Source organism: Vanellus vanellus (genome assembly GCF_965231255.1).
Source record: "Vanellus vanellus genome assembly, chromosome: 4".
Lineage (NCBI taxonomy): Eukaryota > Metazoa > Chordata > Aves > Charadriiformes > Charadriidae > Vanellus > Vanellus vanellus.
The window spans coordinates 27,009,024-27,030,155 of record NC_138909.1 but is presented as its reverse complement, the minus strand read 5'-3'; the positions used below and the strand labels follow the sequence as shown (position 1 = coordinate 27,030,155).

At 43.1% G+C, this 21,132-nt stretch overlaps 1 protein-coding gene across 2 annotated transcripts in view; it reads right to left on the bottom strand.

Moving 5' to 3' along the window:
- COL25A1 (collagen type XXV alpha 1 chain) overlaps positions 1–21,132 on the bottom strand; it is a gene marked incomplete at its 3' end in the record, with an annotated part of 335,563 nt that overhangs the window by 44,779 nt on the left and 269,652 nt on the right. Inside the window, exons 18-20 of one of the 2 annotated variants that reach the window (XM_082482527.1) lie at positions 16,817–16,849; positions 16,616–16,651; positions 12,625–12,669 (exon numbers count right to left, since the gene is read on the bottom strand). In XM_082482527.1, the coding sequence (XP_082338653.1) occupies positions 12,625–12,669; positions 16,616–16,651; positions 16,817–16,849 (114 nt within the window). The remainder of the gene's footprint in view (positions 1–12,624; positions 12,670–16,615; positions 16,652–16,816; positions 16,850–21,132) is intronic. The other variant, XR_014269124.1, reaches the window with a different exon arrangement.

Here is a 21,132-nt window from a genome sequence, read left to right as displayed (position 1 = left end):
ATACCATCTAATGTTAATGATGATTTCATTTTCTGGCCTTGATTCTCAAAATTAGTTCTGGGAAATTACATGTCTGCCCTATGCAAGTGATTACTGCCATAACATATGGAAACCAGACAGCTAGGAATGAAGGAAGAGAGTTAGATATGTAACTACGTATGTACAGATATATGTTTGTATATATACCTCCGCTCTGGAAACTGAATACTGAAAATTAATTGCACAGTTGTGCATTTGTTTTTTATTTTGTATTTTACCTACCCATGCATAGAGCTACTTCTGAAAACTAGCCATCCAAATGCAGGTACTAAGTCCTAATTCTTGATATCAGTCCCCATTCCCACTCAGAACATGCATCCTTGTAGTCTACTTTTCAGTATTTGACCTATACTACACTGCACATTTTCCTCTATTCGGGCAAATAACCCACTCTTAAGAACACTGTAGGTATGGGAGCAATGAAAGGTTGGAAATTAGTTCACACTTGAATATTTCAAAATACGTGTCAGCTAAGGCAAGCGCATACAGGGAGAAACCTAAGTTTGCATGAAGCAGGGTTTGAAGCTGAATTCCCACAATTTCAATTGCTGCAATTAACACGTTCAGCACATCTCTGTATCCAGGATTCAGAGGTGCTTGTCACAAGGTCAGCTGATCCATTCCAGCTCCTGAATTCAGTCTAGAAAGAGTTCTGAGTATGGTGAGCTATAGGATAAAGATGAACTGAAGCCTGGGCAAGAATATCTGAGTCCTGGAAAAAATGGAAAGAGAGAGAGAGACAAAGGCCCTGCAGGTTTCCTGGTAACAGTCACTAACAAGGAAGGAAAAAAGGAAGAAGAATGGAAATATGGAAAAGGAAAAATGAATTAGGAAAAGGTACTTAGCCTTCTAAGAACTCTCTGGGGAAAAGGGGAGTTTGAAGAACTTTCTTATAGGCGGTGAATGGCATGGACTCCAAAATTAAATGTTTGGAACTACCATTTACTTCAGACTTCCTTTCATTTTGCTACGAGATGACAAGAGCAGCATATAAACACATGAGCTTCCATAACACTCACTGTCTTTTAGAAAAGAGTTTAAATAGGAGACTAACTTATCCTATGCATCCAGCTTGAAAATTCTGCCTCCCATTTTCTCTTAAAAGTTTTCTTTTGTAGCAGAACTCACTGGATGAAAGGAGTATCAACTCTTCCAGAGCTAAAAAGACAAGCTCTGTGGATCAGCGAGTTTTTCAGTCTTTACATGGAACTAGGAAAGTCACAGGAAGAGATCTTTGAGTATGAACAGAAAAAAAAAGAAATAAAGTACCGAACAGATGAAAATTAGAACTGCTTTTACTTTCATAAAGAAGAAAAAGGAAAGGAAAAAAAATCACAAATTCCCATATCCTTGTCCAGGTTCTTCTGAAACCTCGCTCAGGCACAGTCCCGGTCCCAGGGAAGTCAATCCAAAGTAATTGTATAAAAAGATACAAGATGCTGCATCCTGGCAAGTCCATTCAATCAGCCAGTTCCACTGGATTTGAAAACACAGAAAACTTTCCCTACCTCCCAAAAGCAGAAGGGCTAAGCAGCCTTTCCTTTCCTGTGCCAAATCATTCAACAACTGTTTTCTTGAAGACGGTAGAATAAAAACGTAGTTGCACTCACAAGTTTTGTTTTGGTATTTGTTTTAAAAACAGAGGGAGATATGCCAGAAATGCTAAAGAAAAGCCAGATCCCGCTTAAAGAGAAAAGGCTTGTGTTCTGTGAAGGCTTCCCAATGCAGTGATGAAGTTGAGGACTGTACTGCCCAAATGCCAGAAAACGCAACGCAATGGATTTGAGAGATGTCTGACGTTACAATGAATAAGGGTATGCATGATTTCCATTACAGTAAGTGCACGCCACTTTGTACGTATCATCCCATGAAAGTTATGAGATAAAACAGATATATGAAGTTTGTGTTTCATAGAAAATATGCCGTGTCTGCTTGGCGTCAGATATCAGAGCGATGAGTTAACATTCTGTGTTTAGGTGCCTTACTCGCTTCCCGAGCGACACAGGGGAACACATTCAGGGGCTCATTAAGTTTCCAGCCATTCCTAAACAGCAACAGGTGCCTGAGAAACGTTTCCCCAGCGTGTCACAGACAGCTTCGTGACTGCCTTGGAAATAACTGACTGCACTTGTGTCTCCTCCATGGCACCAACTGACAGTGAGGAGAGAACGAAAAGGAACAGGAAGAACTCCCAAAACATCCTCATGTGCATAGTGAACTGGTCTAGGAAAGTACGTAACAGAAGATCCTGCTGCATACTCTGAATTCAGCCATGATACTTGCATGTCCATTCAGTGTTGCTGTTCATTCAGACTCCGGTATCCTGTTCAATCAAGCTCTAACAGGTTCTGGGGAACATTGATTAATTAACTGAAACGGCATTATATGAAGCTGAAACTTTCCCAGTGATTAGTATTTATTAATCCTTTAAGTAGTTTGGCTACATGTTCAAACATACTGGACTGGATGCCTTGGGAAGCTTCTTCAACCACAAGAAGAAAGATGAGATGGAGCTGGAAAGATACGGTCCACTGCCTGGCGTGGCATTCGTGTTTTCACAGGCTGGTTTAGCATTTGTAAAGAGTGCTATGTATGTGCACAGTTACCGAACACATTTCATAATACAGCCTGCCACTGTGGAGAGATTCATTCACAAGAAAGCAAATTTGTCGTTCAACTAACAGATTTAAAGAAAAGGAAACTTCAGTTCCTTACACAACAGTCAAAGTCAAAACAATTTACGACCAGACGAACTATATCCAAGAGTTTTCTATGCGTAGAACATCCCTGTAATCTTGATCTTCTTTTCTCTATATGGAAGTACTAGAAGATACTAAAGGAAATTCTTTCAAAATTGGGCAACATGGAGTCTTCTCTTGCCTCTTTCTTCTCATATGCTTGAAGATGCCCATACGTATCAGTCCATCAACATCCAACAATTCCAAAGCTGTTTAGAACATAAAAGCCCTGTAAACACGATCTTCAGGCAACTAGTTTGTTGTCCTGGTTCCGGCAAGGATGGGGTTAATTTCCAAGGAGCCGGCAGGGGAGGCACGTATTCCATACCACGTGACCCATGCCCCGCTATAAAAGGAGCTAGCCGGGGCGGGGGAGTCAGTCGCCACTCGGGGGCGGGTCGCGGCGGTGCGGGTCCGGTCGGTGCGCTTCGCGGCGGTACTGTAATCGCGTTCTTGTATTCCTTTACCGGTGTTATTGTTTTTCTTTCTTTCTTTTCTTTCTTTTTCCCTTTGTCTGTTCTGCTAAATTATAATATTTCAACCCACGAGTTTTGCCCTTTTCTGCTGATTTTTCCCACGGCTGTGGGAGTCGTGCGAGCGGCTGCGTGGTTCTCTGTTGCTGGCTGAGGCCAAACCACGACAGTCCTTTTTTTGGCGCCCAACGTGGGGCTCGAAGGGTTGTAATAACAACAGATCTGACCAGAGCTTGTTAAAACGGATTTCTTATATGTATTTCTCCTATTAGTTAAATAGTAGCCGGTTACAATGTTGCTTCGTTTGTTTACATGGCTGTGTTATGTAAATTCTTATATGCTGTATGTACTCCCTGTGATGCTGTTTGTTATCTCAGGGAGAGGGATCAGGACTATAATTTTGCTGTCCTGTGCAATATCAGCTTATGATATGGTAACATCACTATTCAAGTGGCTTTGTTGGGGTTTCTATGTAGTATTGCTGTCCTGTCCATACCTTGGTTCCCGTCTCTCAGAAGTTATCAATAATCACACCCAATCTATGGGAGAAACAGGGGGAGATACTTTCCCCAGCTCTTTTGCCTCCTTTTTCTCCTTTGGGCCAGGTGTAACACCTCTTGAGAATTTTGAATATCCTTGGGATGCTCAAACCAGCGTGTTCCTATTGCTATGTCTCCTGAATGTTTTTCAAGTCTTTTTTAGGGTAAAAAAGCTGTTTAAGACTACCACTCAGAAATCTGTCCCAAGGCCAGATAGTCAGGGGTGGCATGGGATGTGGGAGAACATGGGCAGATATCTAGAGAACTTTTCACCTCCAATGGTTTGGGACTTCACCCTTGAACAACTACAGGACCCTGATAAAGTAATAGAATATTTCAAAGGAAAATGCTGTGGCTATTCCAGAGAGGCACAACTTATGGCACTGTGTTGGGCCCTGGCCAGTATCTACCAAACACTGCTCAGTACTATGCAGGACCCTCAGGGGAAAGCCAGACCAGCAGACAAGGAGGCTACTCCAACCCCGGTGGCAGACAAGGAGCCTACTCCAACTCCAGTGGCAGGCACTATGCCTACTCCAACTCCGGTGGCAGACAATGAGGCTACTCTAACTCCAGTGGCAGGTACTGTGGCTACTCAAACCCTGGTGACAGGCAATGCAGCCACTCAAACCCCAGTGGCAGGCACTGCAGCTGAACCGGACAACCAACCTGTGCCAGTATCAGTTGCTCCTATACAGAAGAAGAAATACACCAAGAAATCAGTTCGCATAGTAAAGGATGATGATGAACCAGGGCCATCAAAGGAACAGGAGGAAGAGACAGAACCAGAGGTAATAACCCGATCCCTATCCCTGAGTGAGCTGCGAGATATGCGAAAAGATTTCAGTCGACTTCCTGGTGAGCACATTGTCACCTGGCTGCTCCGATGCTGGGATAACGGGGCCAGTAGCTTGGAATTAGAGGGCAGGGAAGCTAAGCAGCTGGGATCCTTGTCTAGGGAGGCAGGCATTGACAAGGCAATTGGGAAAAAGACACAAGCCCTCAGCCTCTGGAGACGACTCCTGGCAGGTGTAAGGGAAAGGTATCCTTTCAGTGAAGATGTTGTATGTCGTCCAAGCAAGTGGACCACCATGGAAAAAGGTATCCAGTACCTAAGGGAATTAGCCGTACGAGAGATGATTTACTTTGACCCAGATAATGCGCAGTTACCCACAGATCCTGATGAAGTCCAGTGCACAAGGCCCATATGGCGGAAGTTTGTACGGAGCGCACCATCATCATATGCCAACTCCTTGGCAGTGATGGAATGGAGAGGTGAAGAGGGACCAACGGTGGATGAGGTGGCTGGACGACTCCGTCAATATGAAGAAAGCCTATCTTCCCCCCTCGTTTCAGCTGTGGAGAAACTGTCCCAGAAGGTCCAGCAACTTGAAGAGAGTATGTCCTACTCCCCACCTGTACAGGCCAGCATCTCAGCTATTAGGAGCAGGCGTTTCCCTACTCAAGAGGAAGAGTACAGGGGGTACACACAACGAGGCACCCTGTGGTTTTACCTGCGTGACCACGGAGAGGACATGAGGAGGTGGGATGGACAACCTACCTCAGCACTACGGACACGGGTACGTGAGCTGCAAGGAAGAACAAACACAAAAGGGGATCCCTCCAGAAAAAGTGCAGCTCCTGTTTCCAGCAGACAGTTCCCCAGACAGAATGGAAGGCCTGATCTAACCTCCGATCCTCTTGAAGGGACTTCCAAATCATTTTTGCAACAGGTAAGTAACGTATACTATGATCAGGATTAGAGGGGCCCTGCCTCCAGCCAGGTGGGGGAAAGGGACAACCGGGTTTATTGGACTGTGTGGATTCGATGGCCTGGCACATCTGAGCCACAGGAGTATAAGGCTCTGGTGGACACTGGTGCACAATGCACCTTAATACCATCAAATTACAGAGGAGCAGAACCCATTTGTATTTCTGGAGTAACAGGGGGATCACAAGAGTTGACTGTACTGGAAGCTGAAGTAAGCCTAACTGGAAATGAGTGGCAAAAGCATCCCATTGTGACTGGCCCAGAGGCTCCATGCATCCTTGGCATAGACTATCTCAGGAGAGGATACTTTAAGGACCCAAAAGGATACCGGTGGGCTTTTGGCATAGCTGCCTTGGAGACGGAAGAAATTGAACAGTTATCCACCTTGCCTGGTCTCTCAGAGGACCCCTCTGTGGTAGGGTTGTTGAGGGTCAAAGAACAACAGGTGCCGATTGCTACCACAACGGTGCATCGACGGCAATATCGTACTAACCGAGACTCTGTGATTCCCATCCATAAGTTGATTCGTCAACTAGAGACTCAAGGAGTGATTAGCAAGACTCGCTCACCCTTTAATAGTCCCATATGGCCAGTGCGAAAATCTAATGGAGAGTGGAGGCTAACAGTGGATTATCGTGGCCTGAATGAAGTCACACCACCGCTGAGCGCTGCTGTGCCAGACATGCTAGAGCTTCAATACGAACTGGAGTCGAAGGCAGCCAAGTGGTATGCAACGATTGATATCGCCAATGCATTCTTCTCAATCCCTTTGGCGGCAGAGTGCAGGCCACAGTTTGCTTTCACTTGGAAGGGCATCCAGTACACCTGGAATCGACTGCCCCAGGGGTGGAAACACAGCCCCACCATTTGTCATGGACTAATCCAGACCACACTGGAACAGGGTGAAGCTCCAGAACATTTGCAGTACATTGATGACATCATTGTATGGGGCGACACAGCAGAAGAAGTTTTTGAGAAAGGGAATAAAATAGTTCAAATCCTTCTGAAAGCTGGCTTTGCCATAAAACGGAGTAAGGTTAAGGGACCTGCACAGGAGATCCAATTTTTAGGAATAAAGTGGCAAGATGGACGCCGTCAGATCCCAATGGATGTGATCAACAAAATAGCAGCTATGTCCCCACCGACTAGTAAAAAGGAAACACAAGCTTTCTTAGGTGTTGTGGGTTTTTGGAGGATGCATATTCCAAATTACAGTCTGATTGTGAGCCCTCTATATCAAGTGACGCGGAAAAAGAATGATTTTAAGTGGGGTCCTGAGCAACGACAAGCTTTCGAACAAATTAAGCAGGAAATAGTTCATGCAGTAGCCCTGGGGCCAGTCAGGGCAGGACAAGACGTTAAAAATGTGCTCTACACTGCAGCCGGGGAGAATGGCCCTACCTGGAGCCTCTGGCAAAAAGCACCAGGGGAGACTCGAGGTCGACCCCTGGGGTTCTGGAGTCGGGGATACAGAGGATCCGAAGCCCGCTATACCCCAACAGAAAAGGAGATATTGGCAGCATACGAGGGGGTTCGAGCTGCTTCGGAGGTGGTTGGCACTGAAGCACAGCTCCTCTTAGCACCTCGACTGCCAGTGCTGGGCTGGATGTTCAAAGAAAGGGTCCCTGCCACACATCATGCAACTGATGCTACGTGGAGTAAGTGGATTGCACTGATCACCCAGCGAACTCGAATGGGAAACCCCAGTCGTCCAGGCATACTGGAAGTGATCATGGACTGGCCAGAAGGCAAAGATTTCGGAATATCACCAGAGGAAGAGGTGACGCGTGCAGAAGAGGCCCCACCGTATAATGAACTGCCAGAAAATGAGAAGAAACATGCCCTGTTCACTGATGGGTCCTGCCGAATTGTGGGAAAGCATCGAAAGTGGAAGGCTGCTGTGTGGAGTCCGACACGACGAGTTGCAGAAGCCACCGAAGGACAAGGTGAGTCGAGTCAGTTTGCAGAGGTAAAAGCCATCCAGCTGGCTTTGGACATTGCTGAGCGAGAGAAATGGCCGGTACTTTACCTCTATACTGATTCATGGATGGTGGCAAATGCTCTGTGGGGGTGGTTACAGCAGTGGAAGCAGAACAACTGGCAGCGCAGAGGTAAGCCCATCTGGGCTGCTGAACTGTGGCAAGATATAGCTGCCCGGATTGAGAATCTGGTTGTGAAAGTACGTCATGTAGATGCCCACATCCCCAAGAATCGGGCCACTGAGGAACATCAAAACAACCAGCAGGTAGATCAGGCTGCTAAAATTGAAGTGGCTGAGGTGGATCTGGACTGGCAACGTAAGGGTGAACTATTCATAGCTCGGTGGGCCCACGATGCCTCAGGCCATCAAGGAAGAGATGCAACATATAGATGGGCTCGTGACCGAGGGGTGGACTTGACCATGGACACTATTGCACAGGTTATCCACGAATGTGAAACGTGTGCTGCCATTAAGCAAGCCAAGCGGTTAAAGCCTCTTTGGTACGGAGGACGATGGCTAAAATATAAATATGGGGAGGCCTGGCAGATTGATTATATCACACTCCCACAAACTCGCCAAGGCAAGCGCCACGTGCTCACAATGGTGGAAGCAACCACTGGATGGCTGGAAACATACCCTGTGCCCCATGCCACCGCCCGTAACACTATCCTGGGCCTTGAAAAGCAAATCCTATGGCGACATGGCACCCCAGAAAGAATTGAGTCGGACAACGGGACTCACTTCCGAAACAGCCTCATAGACACCTGGGCCAAAGAGCATGGCATTGAGTGGGTATATCACATTCCTTATCACGCACCAGCCTCGGGTAAGATAGAACGATATAATGGACTGCTAAAGACTACCCTGAGAGCCATGGGGGGTGGGACCTTCAAACATTGGGATACTCATTTAGCAAAAGCCACCTGGTTAGTTAACACTAGGGGATCTGCCAATCGAGCTGGCCCTGCCCAATCAAAACTTCCACGAACAGTAGAAGGGGATAAAGTCCCTGTAGTGCATATGAAGAATATGTTAGGAAAGACAGTCTGGGTTAGCCCTGCCTCAGGCAAAGGCAAACCCATCCGTGGGATTGCTTTTGCACAAGGACCCGGGTGCACTTGGTGGGTGATGCGAGAGGATGGGGAGGTCCGATGTGTACCTTATGGGGATTTGATTTTGGGTGAGAATAGCCAGTGAATAATTTTATGATGTAATAAAAACTGATCTCAGTATCTGGCGCCCAGCAATTTTCCTTGAGATCGACATCTTCAACCTGTGGACCGTGGGCATGGACTGTATTGCATTCCCCAGTCACGAGCTTCAAATACAGCACCCACCAGTTCAGCACTACACATCATCTTATGTGCCCTGAGAGACTGTTCTCACTGCTGGAGCCTACCGTCATGGACTACGTGAGCTTAATGGACATTTTTAAGGGATGGCTCATAGACTATGGGAACTGAAAGATCTGGGCATGACATAGATGGTATGGAATAAGGGGTGGATAATGTCCTGGTTCCGGCAAGGATGGGGTTAATTTCCAAGGAGCCGGCAGGGGAGGCACGTATTCCATACCACGTGACCCATGCCCCGCTATAAAAGGAGCTAGCCGGGGCGGGGGAGTCAGTCGCCACTCGGGGGCGGGTCGCGGCGGTGCGGGTCCGGTCGGTGCGCTTCGCGGCGGTACTGTAATCGCGTTCTTGTATTCCTTTACCGGTGTTATTGTTTTTCTTTCTTTCTTTTCTTTCTTTTTCCCTTTGTCTGTTCTGCTAAATTATAATATTTCAACCCACGAGTTTTGCCCTTTTCTGCTGATTTTTCCCACGGCTGTGGGAGTCGTGCGAGCGGCTGCGTGGTTCTCTGTTGCTGGCTGAGGCCAAACCACGACATTTGTTCATTTGAAATCTCCTGTGTGATTCGAGTTACTGTATATCAAATAAATATGGACCTTTGCTATTTATTTACCTAATTTCCAGAAAATGCATTGTCCCCGTTCCTTGACTAGTCGGATGGATGATCACAGGTTTAAACTAGATCCATTCACCTACAGGAATTTATGCATTTCAGATATACTTGCCCCCTAGGGTTAACCTTTCAAACCTGCTTGGGAAATGTGTTTTACCAATAGCTCAGGGCAAAAGCCAGAAAACAAATAGAATGTGTTCATTTCCAGAACATCATAGGAAGACACAAATTTGGAGACCATTCTGTAATTCCAATTATGTAAGACTTATGAAAGAAAAAAAAAGTGCGGCGAGAACCCTAAAGCTTTTTAGCTGCAAGGGACCTCAACAGAAAACTTTGTAGAAGACATTTGAGTGTACATATGCATGCCTGCGTAATGTAACAGAAACTGAAGAGAACAATACTACGGAAAACAAGAATAGTTTCAAAATAATACCAGCAGTACAAGAATATTTAGCTTTTCCTACTGGGAAAGAGATTAAATGGCCGCTGCCTTGTATTGAACCCCGTCACTTTCTCCTATGCGCCCCTGTTCGTGCTTTGCTTGAGTTGCCAGATGTCCATCTCACAAAGTTTGCGAGTAGCCTGCAAAATCCCTGCTGACAGCTACTGTGCTGGCACGCAAATGCACGAGAACTCTGTAATCCATTTAAGTGTTAGGAAAAACTTCCCTTATGGAAACTTCTTACATGTTGTAACAAGTTCCTAGATGTTGTAACGACATTGCGCGAGGTTCGTGCTACGTCTGTTGCATTATGACACCACTGCATATCACTATTAAGACAGAATAGCAAAGAAATATCTTCGAGAGTTTTATAAAGTCCTCATGGGAACAGACCCCAGCAGCCCTGAAAAAAGTTTAACAAACAACAAGGAGCAACCAGGAAGACAAAAAAAAAAAGTCATGGCTCCAAATAAGATTCCTTTCAACTTTGTGCAGTAAAACCATGATAGCACCAGCAGATTGCAAGTCCAGCCAATTGGATTTCCTCCATGCTCAAGTTTCTCATTTCTCATTCCCTGTCACTGTTATTTCAAAGTAACTTTCAATCAACCTCAGTTCACTGGAAATTTGCTTCTCCATAAGATATCACTGAGGTTGTTCTTGGAAATTGATGAGATGATTTTACCATGGTGATACATAAATCTTAGCTAAAACAGAGGGTGAGAAAAAGGGCTAAACTACTGCTGCTGCTTTGTTGATGAGTGCCCATATTCCTAACTCCAGCCATTCTCTGGTTTCTGCTACCACTTCTCATGACACAGATGTAGTCTCTGTGAGAGAAAAACCTAGGCTTTTTCCTATCGACTTCCTAATTGAACAGAGTTTACAAATGCCTTGAATCAAACAGGACCCATCCTGCAACTTCAGCGTGACCAGATCTGCTTTGTTCTCTCCTGGGCGCGTTCTGCTAGCTTGCTTGTCCCCATCGAGGGCGCATCTAGCCCCCTCAATGCACAATTGCACTAGATGGAATTTCTTCACCAAACCACCCCTAGTCTCCCTCTGGCCTAGATTTTTAATAGAAGCGAGCGTTCTCCTGAAGGATTAATATTTGACTGAATTATTCCATTTTATTCTGCACTGCTTTTTCACTGTATCCACTGAATTCTGAAACAAATTTCCACTGGGAAAGACTCCCGCACTTCATCCATTCTTCACTTCACATCTTGCCTTTCAGGTGAATCTGAAAGCTGCCCTTCGGAGCCATTCTTACCACCAGCAAATAAAGCTTAACAGCAATAATTTTCCCAGAGCAGACACTCAAATTTAGCCTTTTTTATTTACTTGCTGATATGCTTGGACATGCATGGTCTGCACGAGCACGGAATCCCCGAAGACCAGCTGGAACTCCAGCTGGTTTTGGCAAGTGGCCCCAGGACACTGGCACTGCCCTCCAACTGAGCTACCTCTTTGCTCACTGTTAGAGTAAACAGAATAGGGACGGCTGTCAAAGGTCTGTATAAAAATACAGTTTCATCACACATAGGACTCCGTTCCTACATGATCTTCACTAGTCAATATAGGGCTCGTTCCTGCAGAAAACAAACAACCTCCCTGGGAACTCCATTTTTAGGTATTACAACATACGAACTTTAATATGCACGTTCAATTCTTCCCATAATTCACTAGTAACGCAGAAGGGACGTTATGCTTCAATGCTGTGGCAATTCACAGGTCCCTTGAGAAAACCATTGCAAACGTTGCATTCCATGAGAAAAATCCTGAATCCTAGCAAAATGGCGAAGAGTTTGGCCTCTGGCTTATCCCCCTCGTTACTGGAGAAATTATATAAACTATCTGCCGGGGTATACACAGGCCCACACCGGAATGCAAAGAAAAAGTTTCGAAGAGATTTTGTTTTCTGGAAGAATAGTCTTTGCCACGAAGGAGAAGCAACCACTCGAATCTGCCCCCGCTCAGGACGTGTGAATCCACTCACTTTGTTCAGCGTTACACAGTCTCAGCTCAATCTGTGCCGGTGTCTGCAACTCCCAGCGCAACCACTGATGCTAGAACTAAACCAACCACGTGTCTTTTGCATGGACTTACCTAAAGATCCCAGAGAAACAGGAAGTCAGGGACTAAACCAGGTATTAGGTCAGGGACTGTAGCTAATACTGAATAGAATCTTATTAAGGCGTTTTGACTTGTCAGTGGAAATCACTGCTGTGTAATGGAGCACAGAGTATTTTTGTCGACAGAGCCAGTTCTCTACAGCCTGTGTATAATTAATGCAGTTGTCTGACTGGAGGCTTCGTAAATTCAGTAGACTTGCTACTGGAAAGCACCCATCAAAGCGGAAACCAAGTAAAACTTTGATGACAAGCCGCTTCCATTAAATAAAAATATAAACCCCTACTATATTAGATTATTTTTTAAAGCGCTAGAATACAATGTTCTACTTCACATTTTCATGTAAGACACACTGTTTGCTTACTCATAGACACTCAACCAATTTTCCATGTGAAACCCTTCTGGGACAATCCCCAGTTCAATACCAGAGACTCAGAAGAAGATACGGCACAAGTACAGTAAGTCGCTTTTAGCCACATTCTTGCAGTCCCCCCTCTTTGTGCTGTCCCCCCAGTACAACACAGACTACAGTTTATTTACCTTTATCCCGGGGAGTCCAGGAAGCCCAGGAAGGCCTGGTTCACCCTATACAGGAAAATTACATAATATTACAGACATTATTCTGTTACGGTCACCGTCCAGCAAACACGCCTGTATATTCTGCAGCAAGATAAAAGACCACAGATGGCTCAATTTTGCAGAGATTTCAAGCGGGACTGATATTTTCAACATGAATTACTTAAATGTACAATTAGTAAACGTCACGTTAAGAACTCAAATATCTCCTTGGATGTGAAGATGACACCCGGGTTGAAAATCTGTGTCAGGAAAGCCAAAAATGAATTCACTTTAGCCTTCACCAAAAAGAGAGGAAAACAAGGAGCATGGGTTCTTTTTAAATGCTGCCATTTCAGTTCCATACTTATGACAGATGTTTAATTCTGCTCCATTTTCAACTCTGAGCTAGATATTGTGCTGTGTAACCATCTGATTTAGCTACAAAGCAATTCAGAAAAGCTTGGTTCAATTTGTGCAATTCAAGCAGGACTGCCTAATTATAACTGGGCCATCATTTTTATCGACCTAACTGTAGCATCATTTCATTGCTTGCTATTTATCTGTGAATATACATGGTGTCATGAAGGATAGTGGGAATGTAACCTTCTATTGCTTTACCCAGAAATGCCTTGCTTAGTTAAAATTGCAATGAAAAGACCTATAGCACTGCATTTGCAAGGGTGATTTTGTAACAGGAATTGAAAACTGAATGTATTAATTTTGAAATGAAGTCTAAGACAAGAATGACAATATTCTCACAAACGGTCATTTTGAGATATCAGCTAAATGGAAAGATGTTCTCGAGGGAAATAAAGATGATGAACAGAAAAAAAAAAAAGAGCAATAACATGTGAAGAAAACATTATTTTAAAGGCTGGAGATTTTATTTTAATACAGAGACAGAATCTAACCAGTACCTTGGATCTGAATATTCCGTGAACTTTCTGGAAGCTCTGGTCTGAACACTGAAGCCAACTTTTACCTTTATAATGAGTTGAACTATATTCCAGATTTTGTACACTCCTGAGCTTTACAGAAATCCAGATTTCAACTCTGTGGTTTGGGCCGATTCATACAGACTGTGCTATTAAAATATTTTATATGTGTGTGTATACACACATACTTATATACATTCATACACTCACATCTACACGTGACAGACACAAACATAAACACATGTATACATAATACAGGTGTCCGTCAGACTACAGTAGCCAAAGACACTTCTTTGAGGCAGCAATATTAAATAGACTTGAAGCGCTAATAACAGAATTACATTCTGCCACAAACTGAAAAACACAATAGAGGGTTTGCAAATCGCTTTACCGAATGGAGTGATTTCTGAACGTTATACAAGGATCTGATAACAGCTTCTTTGTCCATTTTAGTTACTCCAAAATATTAACTATTCACATTGCCTAAAAGCACAGGAAAGATTCCAGTTGCAAACTATTAACGATAAAAGGAGATCATCGAAGAATAGAGGCTAGGATGTAATTTTCAATAGACGCTACTATTTCTTGGTATGTTGCCTAACACTTTCTGAAGCAGAAAACAGGTTGTGACTCTTGCAAAAGATTAATCCTTTAAAAGGCCTCCATTGCACTAATTCCTGACAAAATGCTAGCTCCAAACCCCTGCTCCTCTCTCTTTCGCTTTCTTACTTGAGGAGCCTTACATACCACTTTACTACTGTGACCTTTTCTCATCTAATGGTGGAAGCACTACATTTCACTTCTAAGCCCAGCATTTGAATAATTATAACTGATAATCTATTGGTATCGCTGTAATAGGTCACTACTCTTGGGACGAAGCTAACCCTCATAGACCCACACATAACAAGCAGAAAGGATCCAGCAAAACCAGTTCAGAGTCACAGTAATCTAAAACAATTAAAATGCCCATCAAAGATACATTAAACAGTGTGAAACGCAATGAAATCACTAATGCTTCATTAGAATTAGTACTGTAGATGAATGCATAATATTTTCTTTTCTGGACCTTTCCTGATACAAAAGATGTGAGTATGCTTTTTGAGGAGAATGATTTTTAAAGAAACCAAGGCTGTCTGCTAACTCCGTCTCATAATGCTGAGGTTGGCAGGGCAGGTCGTTCTACCACCTCTACAACACGGACGGCACACAACAGCCTTGTCAGGCCATTGAAATACCATCGCATTTCGCTTCGCGTAAATAATACGCAAGTGGGCAGCTCAATATTTATCTGTCCTTAGAAGATGGATAAGGAATAACTAGAAGAAGAGGAACATGTAAAATATAAGGAAGGGGGAAGATACCGGAAGGAAATAGGAATGGGATACAGTAGGGGGGAAAGTATTGAGAGGACGCAGAGGGCAGAGAGACACGCCTCCAGTTGAAAAAATCATCCCCCACAACCTCTGGTGGGGTGAACGAGTCCCTGCTAAGCAGGGGACAGAAGAGCAGACACAGGGCACCTGGCTGGAGGAGGCACTCTGCATGCGTGCATTACGGGAGCTGCTGGTTCGGGTTGGGGACAGGAATGTGGCATACTGGAAGCTTCTGAGGTGAAGCGGAAAGAAAACGTTAAACCCCCTTTGGTGTGAACAACAGGCTGAGACTATAGAAAGTCTGAACTGCGTATGTCTCGCTTATCTATGTTACCTAAACGAGATCAAACCTGAGTGCCTGGGGACCGAGATCTACCCCGCTGATAAATCAGCCGCTAGTTTTGCCTCCACGGAAGCCGGCTAATGAGAGTAGGAATCTCAACGGGCTCTTAAGTGCATTTTCTAGTTTATTACCCAAGCAGAGCATAGACCGCAGAATTCACACACTGAATGATTCTGTGGATTAGATAGCTTTAAACTGCTTTGATTACCTTGCCTAATTAAAACAGCATTTTACCAAAGAAGTGCATTTGCAGCCATAATAGGCTTTGTTTAGTCTGTTATAATTGACGACAGTTGTAATTTCTCAAAGAAAAAGACTTAACTTCTTATTTTCTTTTATATTTATATGTGTTTTGGGGTTTTGCTTAGTCACCAAAAGACCTTGAGTATGACAAAATGCCATTCGCTATGTAGAATTTTAGCTCTTGGCTGTGTGTCTGGAATACCTGGTAACTCCACTGGCAGCTGGACTCGGCTCCGCTCTGGCAGCAGTGGGTAATTTTCAATGTTGTAAGAGGCAAGAATGGTGCCGAAGGCTCCTGAGGGAAACCAAGTACTGCAAAGCGAAAATCTGGTTCCCTCATTGTCTCTTCTCTTTGCCCTTTCACCAGCCCTCCCAGCAGGACCTGCCTCCCGCTCTCATGAAAGGCAGCTGAAGGCACAGCATTCACTGTGTTTGATGTACTATGGATCCAAAGAGGAAATTCCCCAGCTTCAGAGGGCCTCCTGCAGCACAGTCATTCATTACAGCTCCTGCTGGACCTTTACTTGCAAAAGCAGCCTCAGCTACGCAGCACCCAGGGGAATTTCTTCCCCTGGAAGGAAGAACAGGGCAGCTTTAGCTGCTCTGTGTCCTCCCAAATGTGCCGCGCGCCTCTGACAGTTTAATTTCCCTTACAGGTATGTGTGAAAGGGTTTCTAGTCAATATTTATTTTCTTCCTAATGACATGTAATAATGTACCACAGTCTGAAGGTTAATATTCAGTCAAAAATGCAGGGTTAACTCGTGAGCGCTCAAGGAGCAGAGCCGTTCTTTGTTAGTCTCACCAGCTGCGATTGAGTAAGCTTTCGATGCAAGAAGGGCACTGTGGCTAGAAGAGGAGGTGAGTTACTCTAATATTGCTTTTCATGCAAATTAGTATCATCGTTCCTGTGCTTTTTTAAAATACAAAATGACCAGACATCAAATGTGTACAGGCATTGGGGCTGTTAAATTGGGCTCATCCTAGTATGGGTGAGTGCCACTGGTAACATCTGTCTAACATCGTTTACCACAAACCCAACAGAGAGGAAAAGGAAAACTGAACGTTTCCAACTAATACCTTTTGTCCAGGCCGTCCAGATTCACCAGGTTCACCCTAAAAAGAAAAGAGATGAAAGACATGAGATCTGACAAAATGAATTAAAAATAGAGCTGGGGAAAACCATTAAATTAACGGTACCTGAAATGTCTCTGACACTACAAAGTAACACAGACCAACCACCCCTCTTCTCCCTGTACAACTGCTTTAAAACTAAATTACCTTAATTCCTGCAGCAGAAGAACCAGGGTCACCCTGATACAAAATCCACAAGAAATAATCACACATTACAAATACAGATTTTTAGGGAGCAGATATAACAAAACATGCAAGATTATAGCAAGACTGTATAGCAAAATAACTGTATAGCAAGATTACCTGTTCTCTGTGCCGACACATAGGAATTTAACCAATGAATTAAATCAGTGTGATGCAGGAAAGGAAGAGGATTGTTTTCAAGAACATGCAGAGAGAGATTTAGTTTTGGTCATCCAAACAGCATAATAGCTAGCCTTAAATTTCACAACTGAAAATGTAGGTGTAATAATTGCAGATTTTGTATAAACGCACTCCATAAAGCAGAAGATGGGGCATACCTTGACACCTCCAAATTGCTGATATAGATTAAAAATAATTTGCTTCCATTTACAGAGAATATCAGCAATCTTTTTCACCTATTTCTACAGATGGCAAGTGTCAGGTCTCAACTGACGAAGCTTTTAGCGCTAATGAAAAAAATCCCAGTGACCTATGTGTTTATCTCCATCAGGACAGGTCATAACTCTGTTTCCACAGCTCCTGAGCACATTTAAATTGATAGTTTATGCAGCTAAGTGTTATACTTTACAGGATGAGAGAGGTATAGTAATTTATGTATTCAGGAAAGGTCTCTGTTCTGAGGAGGCAACTAGAATTCAAAAAAGATTGACCTGTATTTTGCTGGGTTGACTGGATTTGATAGGCAGTGATATGCACAAGGGCAGAGGACTGATGAGTGGCCTGGCCAAGGAAGCTTTTAGCTCCCAGTTTTGTACAACAGTTACAGGATCCTTAGAATTCTTGTATACTTACTTTGCTGCATTTTTTTTCTTAAATGACATGCCAAACAAAAATGAAAAAACCCTAAATTAATGAAAAGCTTGCTAGTCAAACTACATGCTGTTGAAGATGGCTAGAGTGCTTATATTTGACAAACTGACTCATTATTCGTCATTCAAAATAAATTTTGGTTGTTCATTGAGAATAACAGGTTGCTACACGGTAGCAACTTCAAGCTCCCCAACAGCCTGCTGGTGATTGACATAGGTATCATAGGAGCCAATACTGTAATCCACTTTGAAGATGTTTTAGCAGAGTATAGATATTTAATATTCTTTGCATTAAAATACAAGCAGGGGATACCCACTCCTGATGGTTTGATGAAATTGGAGAAAATGTTCTGTGAATGCCATAGATTTAAAGTCGGTTTGAGTATGGGTTCTTTTGGGTAACAGTCTCATAAAATTAGATGGTACCAGATAACACGCTCACTGCTCTTTGAAAAAGAGGAATAGACTTCCTCTACACAGATATTGCAGCTCGCTCTAATGCAAAGAAAAAACAAAAATCAGTTTTATGAAGGGTTGACTCACGTCTAGAAACCTGAGCTACCTCGTTTTGATGGACGTGCATGAGTGATACTGCTGATATCCCTTACAAGTATGTACAACTGCAAAGCCTCAAGGACTTTTTATAGCTATAAAGTGGCAAAGCAACTGGTAAGAGACATTCACCAGTTAAACATTTTAAAGGATAATGAAGGATGCGGGGATGATAAGACACAAAGTATTTATAATCCACCTTCATGCAAGAATGAAAATTAATATGGGATTAAAGAGAAAATTATGGTACAGCATGTTCTCAGTTCTCTGATGAGTCAGACAGTTTGAAAATAAAGAAACTTTAGCAGGGGAACATGCACACAGAAAGAAGATACTTGGTAGTTTCTAGCGTCCAAGGCTACAACAGAAGAGTGGAAGTAAGAACTCAAGTCTGGCATTGACACTGTCTTCAAAGTAGGACAATTAAACAAAGATGGTTTCTTTGCTATGTCACAGGTCAAAAAGTAGGCACCCAAGTCCTTACTTCTGCGAGCCACTAGGCACAGTGGTTCAGAAAACAAAGCTACATTAATGGCACAAACAGGAACCCATTCCTAAATCAAGTCTGAAACTGTTGTCACCTGCTTTCTCTCTCTCATCATATAAATGAAAATTTAGTATTTATCGCATAGAAACATTATTTAAGCTTTTAAAGAAATGTTTTTAAGTTTTGTGAACTATGAATTAAATCTCTTAAGCGTACGTGTAGCATTATGATCTGGTGCAATGATCTGCATTTATTTACATAAAAATTTTATTTACATAAAATTTACGGCTTGTTTACTGAGCGGGAAGGGTTTGTACACGTACGAGTTTGGACAACTGAGAACGGAATGGATACTAGCCTTATCTCATCTCTGAACAACACATCCAGCAGCTCTCTTAATAACAGTCTTTAAAAACTGAGCCTTAATAAGTCTTACACTCCTCCCCACAAGTGTTCAGCTGGCAAAAACTTTCACTACTTATCTCGTAGTGAAGTTCCAGAATGTAACATATGCCCCAAACTTTTCAGAGCTACCCAAACACAAGGCACAGGTTGTGATGTAGGGAAAAACTACAACAGAAGATATGTATAAGCATAATGCATCGATAAGGCTGGCTGTTAGATTTGCTGGAACTTGATTTCATCTGCTTCTTTTAAGACAACAGACGTAGTTTTTTATGTTCATCTCCTGCCCAATAGAAAGCACCCAGTGGAAAACATAGAAGCAATGTTAATGAGCTACTTTGAAACCCCGCATTATAGCAGGGTTTATAGTCAAGGTAAGTTTAACTGCCTCCTCAAGATGATTGTGACACCAGTGGAGAAACTATAGATACAATACAGAAAAAAATACAAATGAAAAAATATAGGAAAAAAGTCAAGGCTACTTTGTGAACATGTTAATTAAATGTGTCTGTAATAGTCATTCTGATTTCCTCTAACACTTACATGATCAGCAATTGCTGGGCAAGTTCATGCTGGAATGACACATAATGATCAAACAGTAAAAACTTCCCCCTATGCTGAAGCGCAGGAAAGAATATGATCCTTGTTAAGCAGCACAAATGTAATGTAATGACACCAAGTTTACTGCTCACTCCTAAATCATCTGTCAAAAACCACCCTCCTAATCTCCCTACAAAGTGCTGTTTGCAGAGCTATCTACCGGAAACTTTAAGATGCAGCTTTCCTATAAGATCTAGATCTCTTTTTTCTGGGTGGCAGATTGTCTTGCAGGCAGGAAAAACAGAGGAAAAAATAAGGAAAGTCAACTAAATCACGGTTCTGCTCACTCTGTTGTAAAAATTCATGCAGTGGATTCTAGCCTGTTACGATTAAAGCAATGCACTCCACGCAGACAGCATATATTCCACGTCACCACCCCACCTCTGAAACTTATCTGAAACCTGGAAGTGATGGGGGACTTCTGTATCGTGGAGTTCAACAAGTTTATTGAAATTTCTTCAGACACAGCAGTCTAAGAAGTCTGCTGATGACCTATACTTTCCACAAGTTGATCCCAACTAGACTGCCAAACCGTTGAAAGCTCACACAGAAATACTGAAAACATTATACTTGGGGAGAAAGGATTTCTGAAAGACGGAAAGAATTTTTTCTTTCCTTAATCAAGATCCAAGCAGGGTGACGTGCGCGCTGTGGACCACAGTGCAGGATGGCCTTTCCAGTGGATGCAAGCTCGCTCTCACAGTTGACAAAGTAGAAAAGCAACAAGTGAAGCTGCATAAGGCTTCCCAGAGAGATTATTAACTTCCCATTTACTTGTTGCGTGACTATCTATCTGACCAACAATCTCATACTTGCTACGACATCATATTCTTGAATCACATAAAAGTGGATCAAGACGATGTTACTGGCATATATTGTGTAAGTAACTAAATAAGATTCTTAAGACTTTAATCTGAGTTAATAAGCATGACTGCAGATGAAGTATTATGTAAATGAACTCTGGGAATCAAATAACTTTACTCTTAAAGCTAATGTCTATTTTTAATTGCTGATTTTAGAATAAGCCCCATAAATTCCTTGTGTTCTCAAAAGCATAGCTTTACTGTATCCAAATGATAGGACCTGAGACATTTGCATGCATTCCTTACCAGCTTGACGCATCAGTCATGAATTTCTCCTTGCACTAAACTGACATGAGTCGGTTAAGTAATTGCACATATAGGGGTACAAGAAGAAACTTCTATGCTTCTGCTCAAGTGTAGTCACTAAAACGAATGTTTTTAGAAGCATATGGGTTCCAAAGTGGTGGCCAGAAGAGATCATTATGGCTGACCCTTCTTTCTGTACAACACAGGCTTTGCTGACTGCTAAAGACTACGACTTGTGTAAGTAAAGCACATTTAAAAACTCAAGTTCATTTTTTTTTTGTAGTGATACAGCATGAG